The sequence below is a fragment of the Dromiciops gliroides genome, chromosome 4 (assembly GCF_019393635.1).
Source record: "Dromiciops gliroides isolate mDroGli1 chromosome 4, mDroGli1.pri, whole genome shotgun sequence".
NCBI lineage: Eukaryota > Metazoa > Chordata > Mammalia > Microbiotheria > Microbiotheriidae > Dromiciops > Dromiciops gliroides.
The window spans coordinates 383601138-383624591 of NC_057864.1; the positions used below are offsets into that span (position 1 = coordinate 383601138).

Sequence of the window (23454 nt, forward strand, 5' to 3'; positions counted from 1 at the left end):
CCCTTTCTTGTACTGCTCTTGCTTTGGAGGTATTAAACCTTGCCCTCATGTGAGGGAAATTGGTAAATTACTGCATTTTAAAAGTGTTGGTTTCATTTCCCATTGTGAAGGGCTTGATGACCTGCCCTAGTTTGGAGGTGTCAGTCTTGGATCCTGTGCAGAAGGCTCATCGAGCAACCCTCCTTCTTTTCTGGGGTAGCTATTTATCATAGTGGATAGAGTGCTGGGCCTGAAATCAGAAAGACTCATCTTCCTGAGTTTAAATCTGGCCTCAGACATTTACTCAGACTTAGTAGCTTTGTGACCTTGTTTGCCTCAGTTCCCCATCTGTAAAATGAGCTGGAGAAGGAAATGGTAAAACTCTCCAGTACCTTTGCCAAGAAAATTCCAAATTAGGTCACAAAGAGTTGGACATGACTAATCAACAAGTCCCTTTCCCTTGTTGTTCCTGATTCCATCTTTCCTTTTTGGATCTTTGATTAAGCACACTCAATGGAAGTACCTACTTATTGCTTTCAGCATAAATTACATAAATTCTCTTGCAAAAGCCTTTGAGTTCCAGAAGTGTGTATTGATAGAACTATTATTTCTTCTTTTGGCTTAATCTGGTCTTGAGTTTAGGATAAGAGGAGTCCCTGTTGTGTCCCATTCTCCCCCACCCTCTACCTAATTGAGTCTTACTGACATCTTTGGGGAGGTATAGCAATGCTTGAGGGGGCAAAGACAAGAAAATAGTTACATGAATTTATTTGATTTTTTTTTAGTCCAAGAAGCATGGTGTAGTGAAGAGAACATGAAAATGGAGTCAGAATATGAGTTTAAGGTTTAACTCTGCTCCTTATTCTGTGACATTGGATGAGTCATTTAATTCTGAGTTTCATTTTCCTTAAGTATAAAATGAGAGCAGTTATACTTGTAATACTTCCTCAGGAAAGATAAAACCTCTCTTGAAGACCTATTTCATCCGGACATGGAGGTGACTCAGTGTTCTTAATGGTTTCTAATAGAGCATAAACTCTTGTAGGCTTGAGTGTATTACCTGGGTTGGCCATCTTGTGATGAATTACATTGGCCACACCTTCTCATGGGCTTTTCAGGAAGACCTGTTACTAAGGAAGGGGGTTGTGGTATGTTTTGATGGAGGGAGAAGCAACACTGATGAAATCAGTGACAGAATGACTACTTGTCAGTTATGTTAGTGGGGATTCCCTGTGGGAATGGGGGATGGGCTCTGAGCTCTTTCCAGCCCTGAATTCTGCAGTTCTTTGTTTTTGTGAAATCATATATCTTTGAAGTTTTGAAGTATGGTGTTTTTTTTTTGGGGGGGGGAGAAATATAAAGGTTTCAGTGCATTTGATTTTAAAATTAAGACAATGGTAATAGCTAAATAATGGACATTTATAGAGCATATTATAATTTCCTACATGATCTCATCTCATCTATTTTACCTCACAGGTTTATTGTGAGGAAATGACTTTAGAAACCCTGAAGTGCTGTATAAATGTTAATTACTATCATATCTATTTGTTCCCTACCCACAGAAACACCGTGGGTCTGGTAGCCTAAGTGGCCCTTTTTTTCAGAGATTTTTATTATGTGAATGGCTGCTGTTTGCCATGAGGTTTTAAAAAACTTTTTTTGATTTGTAGTTCTCAAATCACCAAACATTCACTAAATGCCTACTATGTGCTGGCACTGTGCTAAGTGCTCTTATACAAAAAAAGGCAAAAGATAGTCCCTGCCCTCAAGGGGCTTGCAATCTAACAGGAGAGACAGCATGTAAACTAATATATACAAAGGAAGCTATATACAGGGCAAATAGGAAAAAAAAATTAACATAGGGAAGTCACTGGGATTAAGAGGGGTTGGGGAGGCCTCTTCACCCAAGAATCCTTGTAATGTAGGCATAGTACTCCCAGTATGTTGAGATAGGACTCTCCCACCTCATTAACTCATAGTATTACAGAAGGAGAACTTCTTAAAAGACTCACCAAAAGAGAATCCTTGGAAACAATTAAAAGCCATTTAAATCTCTTCTAAAGATCTATGCACATTCCCTGATATTTAAAATCTTCCGTGTTCAGGGTCTTCTCCCTCTGCAAGTGCCCCTAGTTAGGCACTTACATATATTCTAGCCTGAAGATTTTTTGTAAAGATTTGTAAAGATTATATGTATATGTATATGTGTATGTGTATATGTATACACATATACACACTATACACACATACCCCTACACACATGAAAATCTCATTTGATCCTCAATAATCCTATGATGTAGGTTCTGTTATTATACACATTTTACTCCTGGGGAAAATGTGACTGAGAGTGGTCAAGTGACTAGCCCAGGGTTATACAGCTAATAAATGTATGAGACAGAATTTAAACTCAGTTTTCCTGAGTCCCATGCCCAACTCTCTTTGGATTCCACTACCTAGCTGCTCCAAGGCCCTAATGGCACTGGGGTGGATTCAGGTGTGGTTCTCCCTTACTCAGCCACACTTAATACCTCTTACAGGCAAGGTGAGAAACCCTCAGTCCTTGGATGCAGGCTTCAATATAAGAAGGGAAAAGATGAAGAGTTTCCCCTTTAAGGTGGCATTTTTTTCAGAGCTCTGATGATACAGGATCACTAGATCATTTCCCTTTTGCTTAAACTACTCCTGTTAACTTCTAGTTTGCCTACGGAACAGAGTTCATGTTGTTCCCAAACTTCAGCAGAGGAGCCCTGTGAATACTCCAGGTTCGGAGAGAGTAAACACAAATTTTGGAGTCATTTGGAGTCATTTCTCCTTCTAACACCTGGGAAGCTTGTGAGCTTGTCACTGCTTCTGAGGCAGTGACAAAATAACTAAGAGGCTCTCAGACAGGCTTGTGGTGGGAGACTTGGAGAAGGAAGGAGGCCAGGCTGAGCTCTTATCTCTCCTCTAGACTAGATAGGCTTCTTAACTTTCTGAGCCAAGTGTTCTTTCTTTACTAATATTTGGTATGCTTTAATAAATGCTTAATGCCCCAAACTGGTGCTAAAGCTTCTAATTTATAATAAGTAGCAATATATTAGAAACTCTAGCTAATTTTCCCTATACTTGGAACAGAAATAAGGCAACCACATATAATTTTAAACATCATAAGGGTCTTAAATACTGGACTGAGAAGTTTTAGTTTTCTTTTGGAGACAGTAGGGAGCCCTTGAAAGTTTTTGAGTTGGGGAATGACATCATGAAACTTCTGCTCTAGGATGACGACTTTGGCAGCTGTATTAAGGACTGATTGGTCAGGGCAAAGACTGGGAAAAGGCTTTAACAAAAAGGATATTAAAATATTCCATGCTAGGGGTCAGTGGAGGAAAAGGGATGTGAACTGAGAGATATGCTGGAGGGCAGAATTGATAAGACCTGATTACTGATTGAATGTGAGGAGAAGGAAAGGTTAAGGATAACTCTCAGGTTGTCATCTTTGGTGACCAGGAGGGAGGGTGATGGTGACCTAAACAGAAATAGGGCAGTTTGGAGAATAGGTACCTATATTACCACATTTGTTATTTTGCCATTATTTTTTGTATCAGTTCATCAACAAACACATACTAAAGCATGTATTACATACCAGTTAGTGCTGGGGAGTGAGAGAAAAAGAGGTGGGGGAAAAGAAAAAAAAATCCTTATTCCCTTAAGGAGTTTCCTTACATTCTGTTGTATGCTTCACATCTTCTTAGCCTATAAACTATATGAGGACTATCTTTCCTAGTTTGAATCTCTTACCATGCCTAGCACAGTGCTTTGCACATAGTAAGTACTGAATATATATTTCTTGAGTTGTATAATCATTTTAATTGATAGGTATATGACCACTGATTAAGGAATATGGTAGAAGCAGTTTCTTTTCAGGAATAGTTTGGGTTAGATGGTTTCCTCTTTTTTTTTTTTTTTTTTTTGGCAGGGCAATGTGGGTTAACTGACTTGCCCAGGGCCACACAACTAGTAAGTGCCAAGTGTCTGAGAGCAGATTTGAACTCAGGTCCTCCTGAATCCAGGGCCGGTGCCTTATTCACTGCGCCACCTAGCTGCCCGGGTTAGATGGTTTCTTGAGATTTTTTTTTTTTCCCCTATCCTATGATTTTCTGTAACTTGTAAAATGAATTTTAATAGGGTCAAAAATGAAGCCTTGTCCTTTGTCTTAAGAAAGTCAGCAGGATAGTTCAAGATGTGGGAAACATGGATAGATAACACATCCTAAGAAAGAATAAGATGTTTTAGTGGACTCTTGTCTTGGTATGTGTCAGGGGGCTATGATGGGACAGAGGAAAAAAAAGATAATTTAATATTAGGTTTCATTAATAGAATTTTAGTGCAGAGGGGGGTGATTTTAGTTCTCTGCTTCCCGACTTGTTGCATTTTCACTCTCTCTCTCCCATGCCTGAAATTCTTATCCTTCTCATATGTTTCCTGGCTTCTTTGAAGTCCCAGCTAAAATCCTACCTATTACAAGAAGCCTTTTGTGATTTCCACTAATGCTAGTGCCTTCTACATGTTGATTGTATCCAATATACCATACCATACCATACCATACCATACCATACCATACCATACCATACATCTCACATCACATATCACATCTTATCCTATTCACACCTATCCTACCCTATCCAATCTGATCCGATCCGATTCAATCCAATCCTCTCTCTCTCTCTCTCTCTCTCTCTCTCTCTCTCTCTCTCTCTCTCTCTCTCTCTCTCTCTCTTAAGCTACCTTCCTCTTTATATTAAGAGCTCATTGAAAGCAATGACTCATGATGATACCTTTCTCTAGTGCTTGACACAGTGCCTGGCACAAATGCTTATTGATTTACCATTTGCTGTAAGCATAGCTAGAATATTGTATATAGTTGGGGCTGATGTGTTCTGGAAGGGATATTGAGAAAGCCAAAGTATATTCAGAGGAGGGTAACCAGGACCATTGGTTTAGAAGCCAGGAGGGACCTTAGAGACCCCCTGGTTCACCTTTTCATTTTACAGATTGAGATTGTGGCACAGAGAGTTTAAATGATTGGCCCATTGTGAAACAGGTAGGGAAGAACAGAACTGATCATCATTACCCAGTCAGTGAGACTCTAAACCCACTATTCTTTCCAAATGCACCGTATTGTCTTTCATTATATCTAACATAGAGATAGTCTATCGAAGGAACTGGGGGTGTTTAGTGTGGAGAAAATGCTTATGGAGAAGTTGAGGAGGACACGATGCCAATCCCATGAGAAAAGTATGAAAACTGATCTGCCCTGGCCTCTGAAGGACAGTGGATGGAAGTTACTATGGAGACAGAGTTTGACTCTGTATAAGGAAAAAAAGCTTAGCAATGAGAAGTGTCCAGAAATGGAATGGGTTGCCTGAGGTAATACTGAGTTTCTTATCCCTAGATACTTGTTAGGGAGCTCTTTTTTACTTTACTGAGAAAATTAAGGCCATTCCTCTTCTCCTCATCCTAGACCCCGTGACATCATTCCTCACTCATCTTTTCTCCAGTCTCTGACAATGAGGTGGCTCTTTTCTTTGTGAAGTCTAACCCTTCTGACTTGTGGTCTTGATCTTCTCCTTTCCTGTCAGCAACATTTTGTTGTTTAGTCAATGCATATGTCTGACTCTTCTTGACTCCATTTGGGGTTTTCTTGGTAAAGACACTGGAGTGGTTTGCCTTTTTCTTCTCCAGTTCATTTCGCTGATGAGGAAACTGAGGCAGATGGGGTTAAGTTACTTGTCCAGGATCACACAACTAGTAAGTGTCTGAAGGTGGATTTGAATTTAGTTATCCTAGCTATTGCTCCACCTACCTCCCCTCTTAATGTAACTTAATCATGCCTCTTCTGTCTGGCTTCAAGATAACCTCAAGCTCAATCTTCTACTGAACCCTGTCCTGAATTCTTTGACTGCTAGTGCCGCCCCCCCCAACTTTGTATTTAACTATTTTGTGTTTCCTTATGATATTCTTTTTATATTTATTCTGTTGTTTAGGTACTTGTCCTCCCCATTAGAATGTAAACTGCTTTTGTGTAGGGACTGTTTCGTTCATTGTATTCCTTCAGTCCTTGGCACAAAGCAGGAGCTCAAAAAATACTTGTTGATAATTGATGTTATGGAGGAGATTCTACAGGAATTCTTCAGGACCCTGCAATGTCTGAGTGTCCTTCCGATTCTAATTTTGATATTTAAAGAATATGTTAAGGTTATTTAAAAAATTGCTTTTTCTCAATTTTTGATGTTATTGAAAGCACTCAAAGCATATTAAAACAATTATTAAAATTTCCCATTATTTGTAATCTCTCTCTCTCTCTCTCTCTCTCTCTCTCTCTCTCTCTCTCTCTCTCTCTCTCTCTCTCTCTTTCTCTCTCTCCTCCCCCCTGCCCTCACTTTCCGCTTTGCAACTTCAGAGATAGATTGTTATTGAGTCCTGAGAGGTAGGGAGGAACATGCCAATATTATGTCAGTCTTTTCCTTTTTATTGTATTTTTTTAGCCATAAATATATTAGCAATTTGTTCTTAATTTCAAATGTTTAAACTTTGCTAGCTTTGCATAAAAGTTGATATAGAAGACTGTTGCCACTTTAAAAATATGAATGTTTTGCAAACTTTCTTTAGGTAAAATTTGATATTCTTCCCCATTAGATATGAGGTTTTGGAACTTTTTATTCACTGGCCTATCTTTACTAATTCATCTCTTATTGACCAAGTTAAACCAGGAATTTGTTATTCCTACCAGATCTAGGCTTTTCAGTAGAATTCTAGTTTCTGGGTGCCCATTTACAATCTGGTATTTAATTTTTTGGGGGGGCGTGGTGGTGGGTAGATGCTTTGTTGATTAAGATCTGAAACTATGTGTCTCCACTCAAGTTGTTCTGGAAAAAAAAAAGAAAGATTATGTTAGCAAAAAATCCTTTTTCCATTTTGATTTCTAAAGAACCCATATTATCTCTCTCTCTCTCTCTCTCTCTCTCTTTTTTTTTTTTTTGGTGGGGCAATGGTGGTTAAGTGATTTGCCCAGGATTACACAGCTAGCAAGTGTCAAGTGTCTGAGGTCAAATTTGAACTCAGGTCCTCCTGAATCCAAGGCCGGTGCTTTATCCACCTGTGCCACCTAGTTCCACCTCATATTATCTTTTTTTTTTTTTTTTAGTGAGGCAATTGGGGTTAAGTGACTTGCCCAGGGTCACACAGCTAGTAAGTGTTCAGTGTCTGAGGCCGGATTTGAACTCAGGTACTCCTGACTCCAGGGCTGGTGCTCTATCCACTGCGCCATCTAGCTGCCCCTCCACCTCATGGTATTGGTTCAATACTTTTTTCTTTGGGGGGGTATAAAAGGAAACAACTTCTCTTCATCCATATTAAGCCATAAAAACACATTCCTCTAACTCAAAGTTTCTTAACATCTCTGGCCTCAAATTACAGATAAGTTCCAGTTAATGTGTTGTGCTGCAAATGCATAATTACATATTATGAAATATTAATTTTTTTATATCAGGTGTGGAGTTTGAACTTGAATTCTAATGTGTCACTGGAATGAAGGAACAGAAAAAGAGTTCCATTGTTATGAAAGAGTTTTATTGAAAGGTGACCTTGTCATTCATTCAGAGCCCAGAAGATAGAGAGAGGAGAAGCAAGGAAGGGAAAAGCTGCCAAGACTAAGTCATAGTTGTTTGTACTAGTTTTATTTTGGGGCAACTTAAACATAGTTTCCAAAACATGAATAATTGAGTGTGGTCTGAATTGCCTTCTCGGCTTCTAAAATGATCTCTCTTGCTAAGAAGATGTCTGCTTTCTAGGGGTGGATCAAATTTTGTATTTGTGGTTCAGTCTATAATCAACTCAACTCTCCTTTTAAATCATCCAAGAAGACATGTCCCATTGGCTATTAAAGTGTAGAACTTCTGTCCAGGACATCTGCATTTTATGGAGCCCGTATTAACCTAGCGCCAGTTGGTTACTTTCAAATTGCTATGCAGAGATATATATTAAAGAACTGTTTCCAAGCATGTCTCTAATAATATAACAGTTTTTAATAGTGGTATATGTCTCTGACATTAACTAACACACACACACACATATGTCTCTGACATTAACTAACACACACACACACACACACACACACCCCAAACCGCCCCCAACAAACTCAATTTCTCTGCCAGGCTTCAGATTTTGGATTTAAACAAAATTTTGTTGCCCTGCCAAAACTGTTGTTGGTTTGTGTTGAACCAGGAATTTGGGAACATTTTCAAACCAGTTTTCTTAAAAGTTTTAGCCAATGGCTTTGTTGTTTCTTCTTGCTTTCCCAAAAAAAAAAAAAAAAAACTTGTTCCAGAAATAAAATTCAAAGTTACGCAACAATGTGAAACACCTGGCTTTGTGTGAACATGTCAAAGAAGGACAAAATATTTTGAGGAAGAATTTTTTGAAAAATCAACCTTTAAGGAACTGAATCCCCCCCCCCCATTTTATGTTTGTTTCTGTTGTCTTTTGTTATAAGATATTTCTAATCAACAATCTTAACTTACTTTTAGAACTCCTAAGTCTAAAGAAATCATATGGATTTCATGTTTAAGTCTTATACTAGGTATTATAGTATTTCTCATTGTGGAATTTAAGATATTAATTTATAAGGTAAGGATTTACTGCCAGATTTGTGTGTGTAGATAGATAGAATCTTATAGTTATACATATAGAAATAAGCATGCATAGTAAACATGCATGGTTGCTTTCTGTATGTATGAGTGAACACTAGTAGAGAAATTGAGCAGTCTTGTCAATTTACTTTTTTTTTTTTTAAATTTTTTAGTGAGGCAATTGGGGTTAAGTGACTTGCTCAGGGTCACACAGTTAGTGTCAAGTGTCTGAGGCTGGATTTGAACTCAGGTATTCCTGAATCCAGGGCCAGTGCTTTATCCACTGTACCACCTAGCTGCCCCGTCAATTTACTTTTGAAATAATTTTTGTAAATAATTTTAGCTCTGTCAAAGCTGGTATAGTGGAAGAATAGTAGTTTTATAATAGAAGACTGGTGGTTCTAATGTTGGCTCTGCCACTTACTGTATATGTGACTTTTGGCTCAGTTTCTTAATATTTAAATTGAGGAATTTCCAAGATGATATAGACCCTTGCAGTTCAAAATCCAGAATGAGGTGCTACATAGATTTCTTTTTTTATGACAATGGGAGTCATTTAGCTGCAAAATAATAAGATTTGGATTTTTGGTATTAGTACTTCACCATCAACAGGTTACATCACCTCTCATACAGCATTTCTGAGGTAGAGATATAGTGATATGGGGGTAATTTCTAATATACTGGCAAAGATTCTGAAATTTGTTGCATTCTTAATCTCATAATTGAAAAACTTTAGGCTCATTCCATTGTTTTTTACTCTTGAATTCTTCAGCTGTTGAAAATGAGTAATGTTCACACAAATGAAGTCTTACTAAAACAATCTCAGTCTCTTCTTCAGTAGTACTAGGACCTTTGCCAAAGCAAGAAAGAATTAGGAAATTTCAGGGCATTTTTGAAGTAGTCTCTCCCTTTTTTGATGTCAAAAGATGACTTTTTTTTTTTAGAAACAGGGGATGTAGGAAAAATCTATTTCAAAATTTTTTAAAATTAAAATTTACTTTTTTTAGATAATGAAAATTTGCCTTCTTTCCCTCTTCCTCTATTGAGAAAGAAATAAAAACAAAGCCTTTGTTACAAACATGTATAGGTATGCAAAATAAATTCCCACATTGGCCATATTCCCCAGTCCCTAATTTGTACTTGAGTCTATCAGCTTTGTCAGGAAATATGTAGTGTGTTTCACCCTGAGTCCTCTGGAATCTTTGTTGATCAGAATTCTTAAGTTTTCCAAAGTTATTCATTTTTACAATATTATTGTTGTTGTATAAATTGTTCTTTTGTTTCTGCTTACTTCACTTTTCAACAGTTCACATATCATAATTTCATATAGCCTGCATTCCCCAATTGGTGGGCAAGCTTTCAGTTTCCAGTTCTTTGCCACCACAAGAAAGATAACTTCTTTATCAGGAGACTGGCAATTCTATTTTAAATCAAATTACTTTGAAACAGTATTATTGAGACTGGAGCTGACTTCAAGTATTAAAAACCTATGCAAAATTATTAATTTTAATGACATTTCTGCATTCTCAATGTTGTTATCATATGTATGAGAATACTATATAATACAGTGATTATGTTTTCTTAAGGCTTAGAATGCTATCCATCCTTCTTTTATATGCTTAACCCCAATTGCTTTTAAAAAATATTTGAGGCCATCTCTAGTTTTCTTGATTTATATCTTGCCACTGCACCCAGATGGCTCTGGAAGAGAGGGTGAGGTTAGTGACCTTGCACAGCCCTCCCTCACTGAAATCCAGTCCATTGAAAAGTTGTAACATCACCTCCAAATGTCATGGTCCTCTTTGAGAACAAAACACAAACAACATCCACTAGCCACTAGTCTCTAGGGGAGTTCAACCTGACAATATAAGTTAGTTTTCTAGCTAAAATGACCTACTTTCTCATTCCATTCCATTCCATTCCATTCCATTCCATTCCATTCCATTCCATTCCATTCCATTCCATTCCATTCCATTCCATTCCATTCCATTCCATTCCATTCCATTCCATTCCATTCCATTCCATCCTCTTCCTCACCTCCACCTCTTAAGAATCCCTAGATTTTTTCAGGGCTCAGCTTAAATTTTGCAATTTCTTATTATTCATTTGCCTCAACTCAAAATTTTCCCATATTTACTGTACACACAGATATATGTATATATGTACACAAACACATATATTTGTATTTTCTTAATTAGGTGCATATTTTCCCTTCTAGTAGAATAAGTTTATTGAGGGCAAGGCAGGTTTTGTCTTTCCCTAGGGCACCTATGCTAGAGTGTTGCTCATAGTAGTCCCTTAAATAAATGCTTGTTGAATGGATGAATTATTGTAGTAATTTTGGGAAAAAGAGAGTTAATTCAACATATACAATCTTAGTAAAGGGATAAAGTAAGGATTACTTCAAGTGGACCTTAGCTCCTTGGATAGCCTCAGAAGCTCTGATTCACTAGCCTCCTTTATTGCAAGCAGTCTTCTATGTGTTAACTTAATTTTTACCTTTTTTTTTTTTTTTTGCGGGGCAATGAGGATTAAGTGACTTGCCCAGGGTCACACAGCTAGTAAGTGTCAAGTGTCTGAGGCTGCATTTGAACTCAGGTCCTCCTGACTCCAGGGCAGGTGCTTTATCTACTGCACCACCTAGCTGCCCCCTATGTGTTAACCTTCATGAAACATATGAAAATAAAAATATTTAGCAACTTGGTACTTGACAAGAACTATTTCTTATCCTATACATGTCTGGAAGTTAAATTTTTTTTCAGTAATGTTTTCTGTGATTCAAGAGTAATAGCTCAGAACTAATGTCCAAAACCCAATACTCTTAAAGGTAATAGAAGAGCACTGATTTGGGGCTTTTGTGTACTTTGAATCCTTGATATTATAGAGTTGGAAAGAGTGTTTTGTGTGAATAGGAACTGCCTTATTTATATTGAGAGAGCATCCGTTGGTAAAGATGCCTACATTAGGATCCGCCTGCCAAAGTGACTCAGAAATGCAATGTGTGGCAAATAAGCAGTCATGGTTAATAATAAACTGCCTACTTCTTATATTGAGCAATGGGTTAGGACATCTGAAACCAGAGCTCGTGCTTTTAGCAGTGTCCTCTTGGCCCAGGATGGTCAGCTTCTCAGCATCATTAATATTAAGGAGGTTCTTAGAGGGCATTTTTGGTTTTGGTACCAGTTACTTCCTTTGTGTCTTGGAGCAGTCAGTTTCCAATTACCTTTATAGATTTGTAAAAGACCTGACTCGATGAAGTTGCTCTATTTATACCATGACCTTTTAATTTCCAACCCTCCTTCCTGAAGGCAGAAAAAGGAGTAAGAATGAAATGGATTTTGTGAAATCCTAGGTGGCCTGCTGGACATGTCATTAGAAGTCTCTAGGTAATGATGAGTCGGAATTTGTAAAGAGGATTTCTATAAAAATGGAAGCCTCCTTGAGATTTATGCTGAGGAGGGATGGATTTCTTTTGCTGGCTTAAGCCAGTGTAATATGTATGGCAAGGCAAAACACATGTATATGTATAGGCTCTGTTTATGGGCCTTTTCATCCTCCTTGACCTGTAGGGCCTCAGGTAACTTGGCTTTGTGGTGCCTGCTCCTTTGTTGACTCTAGTGAGGCTTTATTCTTGTGGTCCTATCTCTCTGACCCTATCTGTCTCCTTTGTTGGATCCTCACCCTCCTGCCCTTCAGATATTAGTTTCCACTTAGTTTTCTTCAACATACTCACCTCCTATGTGCATGGCACATTACAAGGCATTGAATATGTTCAGATACTCAAATGGATGGGTGATACTGTTGTTTTGGAATTTCCTCCTAATGATGTAGACTGATGTGGGGGGGGGGGGATGGAAGTGGGGAAAGGGAAAGAGAAGGTCGTTTGCCCAGCATATTCAAATCCTTTTTCATTTTCTCCTGCACCATAAAAATTCCAGTCAACCACTCTGGCCGTCTACCTTTTTATTTCTCTCTGTATAGTGCTCTGTTTTAATTCTTTGGAGATAGTGGTAATCCAGGTCTCACTAACACACAGCAACACCAGTAAACTATTTGTATCGAACAGATCGCTTCCTATCATGGGGAGCTTGGTCACTGAAGATATTTTGTAATTTCTTGAGATCAATCCAGCTGCATCTCCTCTTCCTTTTCAGGGTATCCATTCAGAATCCATGTTGAAGTCTTGTTTACAGATACTCTTTATCCATTTGCTCTTTCCTGTGTGGATGGGCAGGTCAATGTCTTTTGAGTGATAACTGATCTCTTTCAGGAAGCTCTGGAATGTCTTTTGTACAATGTCATTTGTAAGCAGATAAATCTAGAGCAATGGTAACAAATTCAAATAGGAAGGCAGCCACTAAACCATATATAAAGTACATGAAGATCCTTGCTGGATGCATAGTGATATAGAAAAGCACATATTAACATTATTTGTGTTTTGTATTTTTATTTATTTTGTTAAATATTTCACAAATGCATTTTAATCTAGTTCGGGCCTCACTCATATAGTGTTTGACACCTCTGTGTAGAGTACCCGATCATCCATAGGGAAAACCTTCTTGATCTGTATTTGCAATAGATCCTTCTCCATTACACTAGTGAATATTTTTAGCAAGGCTTACAATGGTTTATATTTTGTCTGATGTTTATTATCATTGGGTTATTGAATAGGGTTATTTCTATTGTCTTCACCCTGGAGAGAGAAAAATAAAAATGAAATATTTTCTTAACTCAAAAAGCTTGCATTCTGTCAATGGAGACAGGATCTAGGTGTGTGCACATGTGTGTGCGCATGTGTGCACACACCTATGATAGTATAAACAGAATTGATAATGGCTGATTTTGGACAGAAGAACAGTAGCAGCCATGGGGTAAGGAAAAACACCTTGTAGAAGTTGACACTTGAGTTTAGTCTTGAAGAAAACCAGGAATTCTGAGAGGTGGAGGTAATTTGTGGAGGATCTGTGGCACAAAGTCAAGGTGACAAGATGGCAAGCAGCAAGAAATCTGGTTTGCCTGGACCATAGAATATGTGAAAGGGAGTATAGTGTAATAAGGCAGCTGGAAAGGTAGGTTGGGGCCAGGTTGTGAAAAACTTTACATTTCTGATAGAGGACTGTATATTTATTCCTAGAATTGAGAGAGAGCTCTTAGAGTTCATTGAATAGGGGAATGACATGGTCAAACCATTCCTCGAGACAATTGCATGGCAGATGAATTATAATGAGATATAATACTTGAGTCTGGGGGCCAACTAGGATTATATTAAAATAGTTTAGGTAAGAGATGATGAGGGCCTGAATGGGCTGTGTTGGTAGAGAGAAGGGGTTGGATGTGATATATATCATGAGGGTAGAAACTGTTCTATTTGGCAATGGATTAGACATGTAGAGTGAGGGGAAAATCCAGAGTAGGAGAAAGTTGGAGATAACTTTTAAGTTAGTATTTAGGTTGATACTGCCACCATCTTCTTACTTTTCACTTAGAATATTATTTATCTCTTCTCTCCCTGACCTCACAAACTGTCAGTCGCTTCATCTTGTCCATTTTACCCTTCATGACATATCTTGCATCTGCTTCCTTCTCTCCTGTCCCAGTGTAGCCAACCTAGTGCAAACCTTCATCACTTCATGCTTAAATTGGAGTAGTAGCCTCTTAACTCCAGTTTTTCCTATCTTCAGTTGATCCTTCACACCACTGTCTATGTCATCTTGCAGTAACATATAACTTTGATGATACAATTTCTATACTTGGAAATCTTCAGTGACTGCATTTTGTTAATTTTTTTATTTTGTTATTTAATATTTTCATCAGCCTGTTCTATTTGCACTCATCCACTTTGTGCTTAGTGATATTATGGATTTGTGCTTAGTCAGACTATTGTAACTGGGCTGACTTTAACAGGGAAGCAATAATTGTGCCTGGTTTGAGCAAATACTTGGGGAGAGAGGCATGTCTAGTTTTATTCCCAGTGTATTCCTGTATGGTGAGTTGTCATTGCATTTCCTAAAGAGATATAACATACAATTAAGACAGTGTGTGTTACTCATTTCCCAATGTAAAATGAGGGCATTGGACTAGATTATCTTAAAGTCCTTTCTATTTTTAACATTCTAACATATCACTTAGGGTACCTTATCAGTTAGTATTTAAAAAGTAGAGTTTTTAGAAATATGTACATATGATCTTTTGAAGTTCATTAAGGGTAGCAAATAGCTAAATAATTTGTTCAAGGCCACTTGGCTAACTGGTAGCAAAATCAAGATGAGAACTCAGGTTTTCCACGTAAAAGAGTTTAGTGCTCAATCCATTAATTCCTGTTTCCTCACCAGGACACAGAGATGTTCATATCTTTAGAGTTGAAAGAATGCCAAAGTCAATAAGATGACCCACAGGGTTTAGAACAAACATTTCTGCATTTAGCTTAGAAAATAGTTTGTTTTTAAAAAAGAAATCTGATGTTCATTGATTTTTTTTTTCTACTCAACTTCCTCTTGTAAAATGCTATAGATTATTTTGATCAACACCATGTGATTCTTTTTAGTTCTTTCACTTTGCAGGAAAAATGTGCTGCAGAATTTGTAAATTCTCTACTGCTTTTTCTTTTAATGAGAAGGAACCCCAAGTAGAAGAAGGCAAACATTTCTATTGAATTTAAACTTTTAAAACTTACTTATGGCATAGTGGGGCAAAAAGGAAATCCTTTATTGTATTGAAACTTTATGTTCTGCATGTAGTTTTGTTTAAAAAAGCAGGGAGCCAGATTGTTTTCATTTTCAATCATTCACAGAGAATACCCACATTAAAGGCCACAGTTCCTGGGTTCAGTTACTCACAGGCTTAAGACTGATCCCTGAGGGAGAGGTAAAGGTAACTCTATGAGATATCCTAGTAAAATTGGACTCCATAAATGATTAACTTTTCAGCTATCACACTGTTCATTAGACTTGGATCATTATGCTTCATGAGCTCTGCTAATAGGACAATTTAAAACTCCCCAGGATAAAGATAATCTTGTTTAGTACACTTAACCAATGGCACAAGTTCTCATCTTTTCTCTCTCTTTTTTTTCCCTCCAGATGAGCACAATGATGTTCAGAAGAAAACCTTTACCAAATGGATAAATTCTCGATTTTCAAAGGTAACAATCACCTTTTTCTCGCCTGGGCAGTGAGGGTTAAGTGACTTGCCCAGGGTCATACAGTTAGTAAGTTTAGTGGGGGTTTTTTTGGGGAGGAGGGGGCAGGACAGTGGTGGTTAAGTTACTTGCCCAGGGTTACACAACTAGTGTCAAGTGTCTGAGGCCAGATTTGAACTCAGGTCTTCCTGAATCCAGGGCTGATGCTTTATCCACTGTACCACCTTGCTGCCCCCTAAGAAAAATAATTAATTGTGCTTTGTGACTTTTTTCTTGTATTTTTCCCTCCAGTTCTTGCATTTTCCAGTGCCTCTCATTGTCCACACCATTCAATCAAATCCAATCCACTAAACATTTGTTAAGCACTTACTATGTGCCAAGCACTATGCTAAGGTTAGGCCCTGCCCTTAAGGACCTTACAATGTAATTGGGAGAGACAACACACAAAAAGAGACAGGAAAAGGGGAGGTGGGGGGATATTAAGAGGTACCCGGTGTGGGGCATCTTGTGGTGTGGAATTGAAACCAGGCAAAGCAACAGATAGATATAGAATGGAATGAGCCCCAAAGTCCAGTTTTTGCCCCCTATAAAGGAAGGCATTGGGAAGAGTTTGGCATTTTACCCTCTAATCCTCCAATCAGAGGGGAGAGTATAGAATGAGTCTTTTAGCCAGATTTTTTGTTTTGTTTTTATAAAATGACAGCATACTAAAAAACTAATACCACTTTTTGCTGGTCCATCAACATTGGATGGTATGGCAATCTCCTTGTTGATTTTCTAAATAATACAGAATACCAAATTGCAAAATCTAGCTTTAAATTCAATTGAACAAAAATTTTAAAATTTACTGTTATGTGCCTGCCTCAGTGCTGGGAGGAAGAGACAAAAGAAACACCTCTGTCTCAAGGTGTTTAGATTCTCTTGGGGAATGGGCAGGAGAATAAGTTATCAGTATAAAATTAAATATATGTATAAGATGATTTAAAAACAGCAGAGATTTTTTGATAAGTACTGCTGCCAGTCAGAACTGTTAACCTCAGAGACATTTTATTACTGGTTTAATATTTGTTTGGAGTACAGACTCATGATACATAAAAAATAATGGACCACTGGACAAGACCTGTTGCATACAATTGGAATTTTTACTTTGGGCAAAGGGGAAGGTAAAGACTTATATATCAGAGATAACAGAAAGGGAAAATCTACATATCAGTAAATACTTGAGCTGGAATTTTGCAGACTACAAGAACTGACCAGATAACAAAAGATCCAAAGTTAGACGTGTAAGCTAAATTCAAAAGGTAATGGCAAGGAGATGGGGTAGGCCAGAGGACATAGATCTAATATGAAGGGTAGTTGTTAGTAATAGAATGGGAATTTTATAGTGGCATACTGGAAGGGGAATGGGAATATTAGAAGGATAGAACTGATAATAAGGAGTATGAAGGGAGAAGGGAGAGGTGGCCTAGGTAAGTTCTTTTAGTTTGGCAGCTTAAATTTCACAATCATTGAAATTTTTAATAGGGCCCTAGGGTAGTTACATCATCTTGTCCTGTACTGTAGGAAATTTATTATTGATTTGTTTATCAATCCATGATCAAAAGGGAAAAGTGAGGTAAGTGGGTATTGGGCTTCAGATAGACAGTTCTGAGTGCTGCATGTGCTGAAGGCTGGGGTCTGTAGAGTCCTGGGCCATGCCATCAGGCTGACCCTGGTCTGGGACTGACTTCAGTGTTGAGTAGACTTTCACCCCTGCATCGTGAGTTAGGGTTTCTGGGAGATCTTGAAAAACTCTTACAAAAAGAAAATGTGGTGGTCTGTATAAATATTAAGGGAATAAATTAAATGGAAAGTTGCCTTTCAGGCCTATGTTTAAGAAGCAAAGGGGTAGGGTGATTTGTATCCTGAGGTAGTGAGTGGTTAGAGAATCTGACCTCGAGGCAGCAAGATCTCTTTCTTGTTAGGTCCTGTCTTTGACCTATAATGTCATTGTGACCTTGGGTAAGTTATTTAACTTAGTGCCCCAGGCAACTCTCTAAGACTACCACAGTCACCTGTCTGCTTTGGAAGAAGGGGTTTTCTCACCGGAAGCTCCCCATATTTATCAAATCAGTAGTCCCATTGTCCCTCCCCATTTCCCTCACTCCCCCCCAAAAGATGGAATAATGAATTAATGAAAGTTATCAAAGTGTCTAGGAAAAATTGGTCCATATTAGAATTTTCTTTATAATAATTGAGTACAATATTTAGAATTGATTCATGATGAACACAATTCACAGGTAATGTTTGTTTTAGCAAATGTTTAAATTTAGTAGGGTATAGGTGTTTTTATCTTATCTTTAGTGATGAAAATGTGAAAACTAACTCTGACTAAAGGATCAAGAATGTAGGTGGTATTTACTTAAATGGTCTGTTGTTGAAAGGATTATGGCAAGGAAAGGTTAATTTTTATGGGTGTTCTGTTGTGTTGGATGTTTTAGGTCTAGTCATAGCTGTTATTTTTTGACTTAGTCATGAAAAAAACATATAACTGTCCATATGCATAGAATTTGGTTCAGATAGGATCGCCCCTCTGTTTGGAACAAGTTAGTGAAAGTGTTTCTTTTCTAGGGACTTAATTGAATCATTGAAAAGAACTTCCCTAGTTTTGAAGATAAGTCCTAAAGAACAGACCTTCATTACCTAACAGATAGGTTAGGTAAGATGTCATATCTTTTTTTTTTTTTTTTGGTGGGTCAATGAGGGTTAAATAACTTGCCCAGGATCACACAGTTAGTAAGTGTTAAGTGTCTGAGGCTGGATTTGAACTCAGGTCCTCCTGAATCCAGGGCCGGTGCTTTATCCACTGCGCCACCTAGTTGACCCCAAATGTCATATCTCAAACTGGATGTCCTGTAGCCATTTTTTGTTTTGTTTTGTGTTTTAGTGAGGCGATTGGGGTTAAGTGACTTGCCCAGGGTCACACAGCTAGTAAGTGTTAAGTGTCTGAGGCCGGATTTGAACTCAGGTACTCCTGACTCCAGGGCCAGTGCTCTATCCACTGCTCCACCTACCTGCCCTTCCTGTAGCCATCTTAAACTCAACATGTTCAAAACTGAACTAATCTTCTTTCCCTGCAAAACCTCCCCCTTCCAAAGTTCATTATTATTATTATTATTATTTTTGTGGGGCAATGGGGGTTAAGTGACTTGCCCATGGTCACACAGCTAGTAAGTGTCAAGTGTCTGAGGTCGGATTTGAACTCAGGTTCTCCTGAATCCAGGGCCGATGTTTTATACACTGCTCCACCTAGCTGCCTGTTCCCCATTATTGTTGAGTGTACCACCATCTTCCCAGTCCCAGTTCGCTATATTCTGAGTTCCAGTTGTATGCATGTTGTCTTCCCTATTAGATTGAGGGCTTCTTTAAGGGAGGGACTATCTGTTGCCTTTCTTTCTATCCCCAGAGCTTAGCACAGTATCTTGCATACAGGTTATTGTTTGTCCTTCATTCTCCAAGAGGACCATGATATCAGGGAGATTTCATGACTTGCAGCGGTTTGGATTTAAGTGAGGGAAGGCTGTGTAAGATCACCAACTTTACTCTCTCCTTCAGAGCCATCTAGATTCAATGGCAAGATATACATCAGGAGTCACTTAATACATGTTTATTGACTGAATTATCACAGAATCTATGAGATGAAAAGTCTAGGAAGGACCATCAAGTCCAGCTAGAACCTGAGTAATAGTCTTGACAACATCTCTAGTAAGTGATCATCCAGCCTCAGGTTGAAAATTCCAGGGGAAGAAAGGGTACAGACCGCACCCCCTACCTTTGGGAGCATCTTATCCCACTTATTCCAGCTTTAGTTGTTAGGGAGTTTTATCTTCCATTATGCCGAATTATACCTTTTTGCAACTTATATTCATTGGTCCCAGTTCTGGTCTTTTGGGCTAAGAATAATAAATCATTTCTTTTTTTCTTGTATCTTTTCATAGACATAGAAACCGTTTATCTTATGTCCTCTAAATCATTTTTGTTCTCTTACTATATGCTTTCCTATTCCTTCAGCCTACTACCCCATTTCTCAATCCTTGTACCAGAGCCATAACTAGGACAAGACCACTGGGGCTTTGCCCAGAGTAGGACATCTATAGGTTGTAAACAGCACAGTCCCCGGGGATGTGCTTCCCCATGACATTGCCCCTGTCTTATGATGATGGATGATCCTTATTTTCAGGGCACTTGTAGTTAAGAAAGTGTATGATGTCAGGGTGGGTGGGGATGATTGCAGCCTACATTCCACTTTGCCCAAGAGCAGACATGGACTGTTATAGCTTTGTTTCACTCTCCATGTTGATCTAGGAAGTCACATCTTTCTGAGTATGCTTATCTGCGCTACTGTTCCTAAAACTTGGTGCTCAGAACTGAATACTGTACTCTAGGTGTTGATAGAGCAAATTATAGCAGAAATATTATTTATATTTATATTATATATATTTCTCTCTCTATATATTTATATCATCCTTGTTCTGGGCATTATTCTCTTAACACAATTTAGGATAGTATTAGCTTTTTTTTTTTTTTTTTTTTTTTTTTGGTGAGGCAATTGGGGTTAAGTGACTTGCCCAGGGTCACACAGCTAATAAGTGTTAAGTGTTTGAGGCTGGATTTGAACTCAGGTACTCCTGACTGCAGGGCCGGTGCTCTATCCACTGTGCCATCTAGCTACCCCTAGTATTAGCTTTTAACAAATCTAAATGGGAAATTAAAGAAAGGGAACATGGGTGGCACAAAAGGAAGGAGAATGTGTTATATAAGAAAATATAAAGTCAAATGAAACAACATATAATGATGAGTATGAATTAGAAATTTTAAAATTGTATTATAGAGCACTGAAGCATTTATAAAGTGCTCACCACCTAGTAGGTACTGTTCCATATTATGGTGTATATTATACCACTAATACTGTGATTCTTTTGTGTTAGGCAAAGATCATTATCCCAGCTACTAGATTACTTTTTCCCTTAGGTACTGTTATTTTCCTTTTTGCAAGGAAAAGAAATTCCAGAGCATTTTGTTAATGGTTTTCAGTGCTGAGTTTGGAGAACTGTGAGAAATGAAATATTTTTAATAGTCTTATTTCACCTTTAATTCTTTTCCTTCTAACAGACACAGGTCTGTTGACCATATGGGCAACATGCCTGAGTCTTGGCATGGCATTTTCCTTTAGGTTTGGTTAGTCACTGTTGAGTCATTTCTTTAAAATAATACAACCCCCAGACACCCCAAAGCCAAGCAAACAAAACACCATCTAAAAGTACAAAAAAAAAATTCACTTAATAAAATGCTGAAATGAATGACAGATAACCTTTCAACAGAAGGAAGAATACATTACTTTGTGAACCATGTGAAATTCTTTGCCTCAAAAGACTGAAAATTCATGTAAGAAGAGTAGAGAATCGACTAGGTCATTTTCTGATCAGTTTATTTTTTTTAATTCACAGCTGTACATCCATACTTTGGTTTTTTTTTTTTAATGACAGTATCAGCCTTTCTTTAGGTTTAACTGGAAAAGGGAGTATGACCCTAGAAAAAATTTAATTTTTCACAATGAGCTCCATTAGCCATTTAGAGTACTTCTCTGAGTAGAAATGGAGGGAGAGCTAGAAAAAAATTCAACCAAGTCTATACTCATAGGGGCTCTTTATCTCTCCTGGATTCCTTTGGCAGGCTGGTAGAGTTTGTGAATGCCTTTCTCAGAGTAATATATTTAAATGTATAAATCAAAAATACATAAGATTACAAAGGAAACCAGTTATATTGAAATGATTATCAAAGTATAAAAAACCCTCCAAAGTCATAGGTCCCACATTAAGAACTTCTGGGACTTTAGAATAAGTTAAATTGAGAATTTTAATAATGTAAGATAAAAAGTCACAAGACATTATATGAAACTTAGTAGTTTTCCTTTATTCATTAACACCTATGTTGCTCCAGTGCTGGCGATTGAGGGGAAGGGTCTGGAAACTTTTCATATGGGCATAATTATTTACATTTCCATTATTATTTACATAATGTCTAAGTAGCTATTTCTAGGTATCAACTTTTACCTTCCACTGTGAGAAGTGTGAGTTTCAATTTGCTGCTACACTGGGTATTTTAAGGGATAAATTAAGAATTCCTACTCTCTCCTTTGTTTGCCAAAATGGGACCTCCCTGCCTTCCTTAAGACAGTGCTATTTATTGACTTCATATTTTTTTTTCCAGGAGAAGATATGAAACTGAATTTGTCTTCTTATTAGCCAGGCCATGGAATTTGATAAAATTTCATCAAACTTCTATTAATAATGATTAAAGGACCATGTGCCCCATAGTACCATCCTAACCTCTATACAAACTATTTAAAAACTCCTTAAAACTTAGAGTCTTCTGTTTTAAATTGGATGACACTGATACAAATATACATATGACAGTAAACAAAAATTAAAGAAATGATGGCATGTTTAAAGAAATATTTTAGATGGTATATAGGCTTTAGCATTTCCTGGAGAAAATTGGAATGTCTACAATTATGCAAGTTCATTATCTTTATCCTAATTAGTAGGGAAAAGTTTTATGGAAGATTTCATTTTTTGAATAAATGGAGGATAGTTTCATGATAGATCATAATATGGTAGGGAACAGAACTTAGCATTTGAAAAAGAGTGAATATTAGCTTCAGTTATTTTGCATTTGGCCTTTGGTATCTTGTCCTGAGATAGGACTGTATGATTTTGCCTTTATTTACAGAAGTTTTTTTAAGGTCACAAAAAACCCATGGATTAATTTCCACAATGATGTGTATTACATTCTTTCTGACTGGAAAGACTATATGAAACTCTGCATTATTCACTTACTTATTTACCAACATTTTTTGCCATTTGCCACTTGATAATTGCATCAGAGAGTTGGGCAAAAAAGGTAAAGAATTCATTTTTTTCCTCTAAAATCTCCCTTCTTCCTAACTTTCTTATTCCTTTTGAGGACACCACAATCCTCCTCTTCATCTAAGCTTCCAATCTCATTGTCAAGTATCTGAGGCTGGATTTGAACTTAGGTCCTCTTGAATCCAGGACTGGTGTTCTATCCACTATGCCACCTAGCTGCCCCATCCCTTCTAGTTTTGTTAAAATTTACTTCCCTTCATATATTCTGTGAACCAGTAACACTGACCTGTTTGCTATTTTTTGTTTACAACACTCTATCTTCTCTGCCTTTGCACTGGCAATATGATATGGTATGATAAATATTTATTGACTGATTTCCCCCCTTTTTGGGGAAACCTTTTCTTCACCTCTGCCTTCCTACCTTCCTGGCTTTCCCTAAAACCTTAGCTCAAAGCTTGTCTATCTGAAGAGAGCATTCCTTGCCCCTCCCACTGCTAGTTTCTTCTCTTTTAAGTTGACCTTCCATTTACACTGTATATATCTTTATTTGTACATTTTTTTTTGCATACTGTCTTGCTCATCAGAAAAAGCACTTCTTGAGGTCTGGTACCATGTCTTTGTATCTCCAACATTTAGCATTTCTGGCACATAGCCTTAAAGAACACTTTCTGACTGATTGAAGAAAGAAGTGAAATCCAGTCTGTTTTTTTACTTTTGAAGCATAATAAAAAACTAGGTAGAAAAATTAAAAATGATTGGGTAA

The 23454-nt window shown here is 37.6% G+C and overlaps 1 protein-coding gene across 1 annotated transcript in view; it reads left to right on the top strand.

Moving 5' to 3' along the window:
* UTRN (utrophin) overlaps positions 1 to 23454 on the top strand; it is a 705722-nt gene that overhangs the window by 133990 nt on the left and 548278 nt on the right. The window contains exon 3 of the mRNA XM_044001726.1: positions 15725 to 15786. Coding sequence (XP_043857661.1) covers positions 15725 to 15786 — 62 coding nt within the window. The remainder of the gene's footprint in view (positions 1 to 15724; positions 15787 to 23454) is intronic.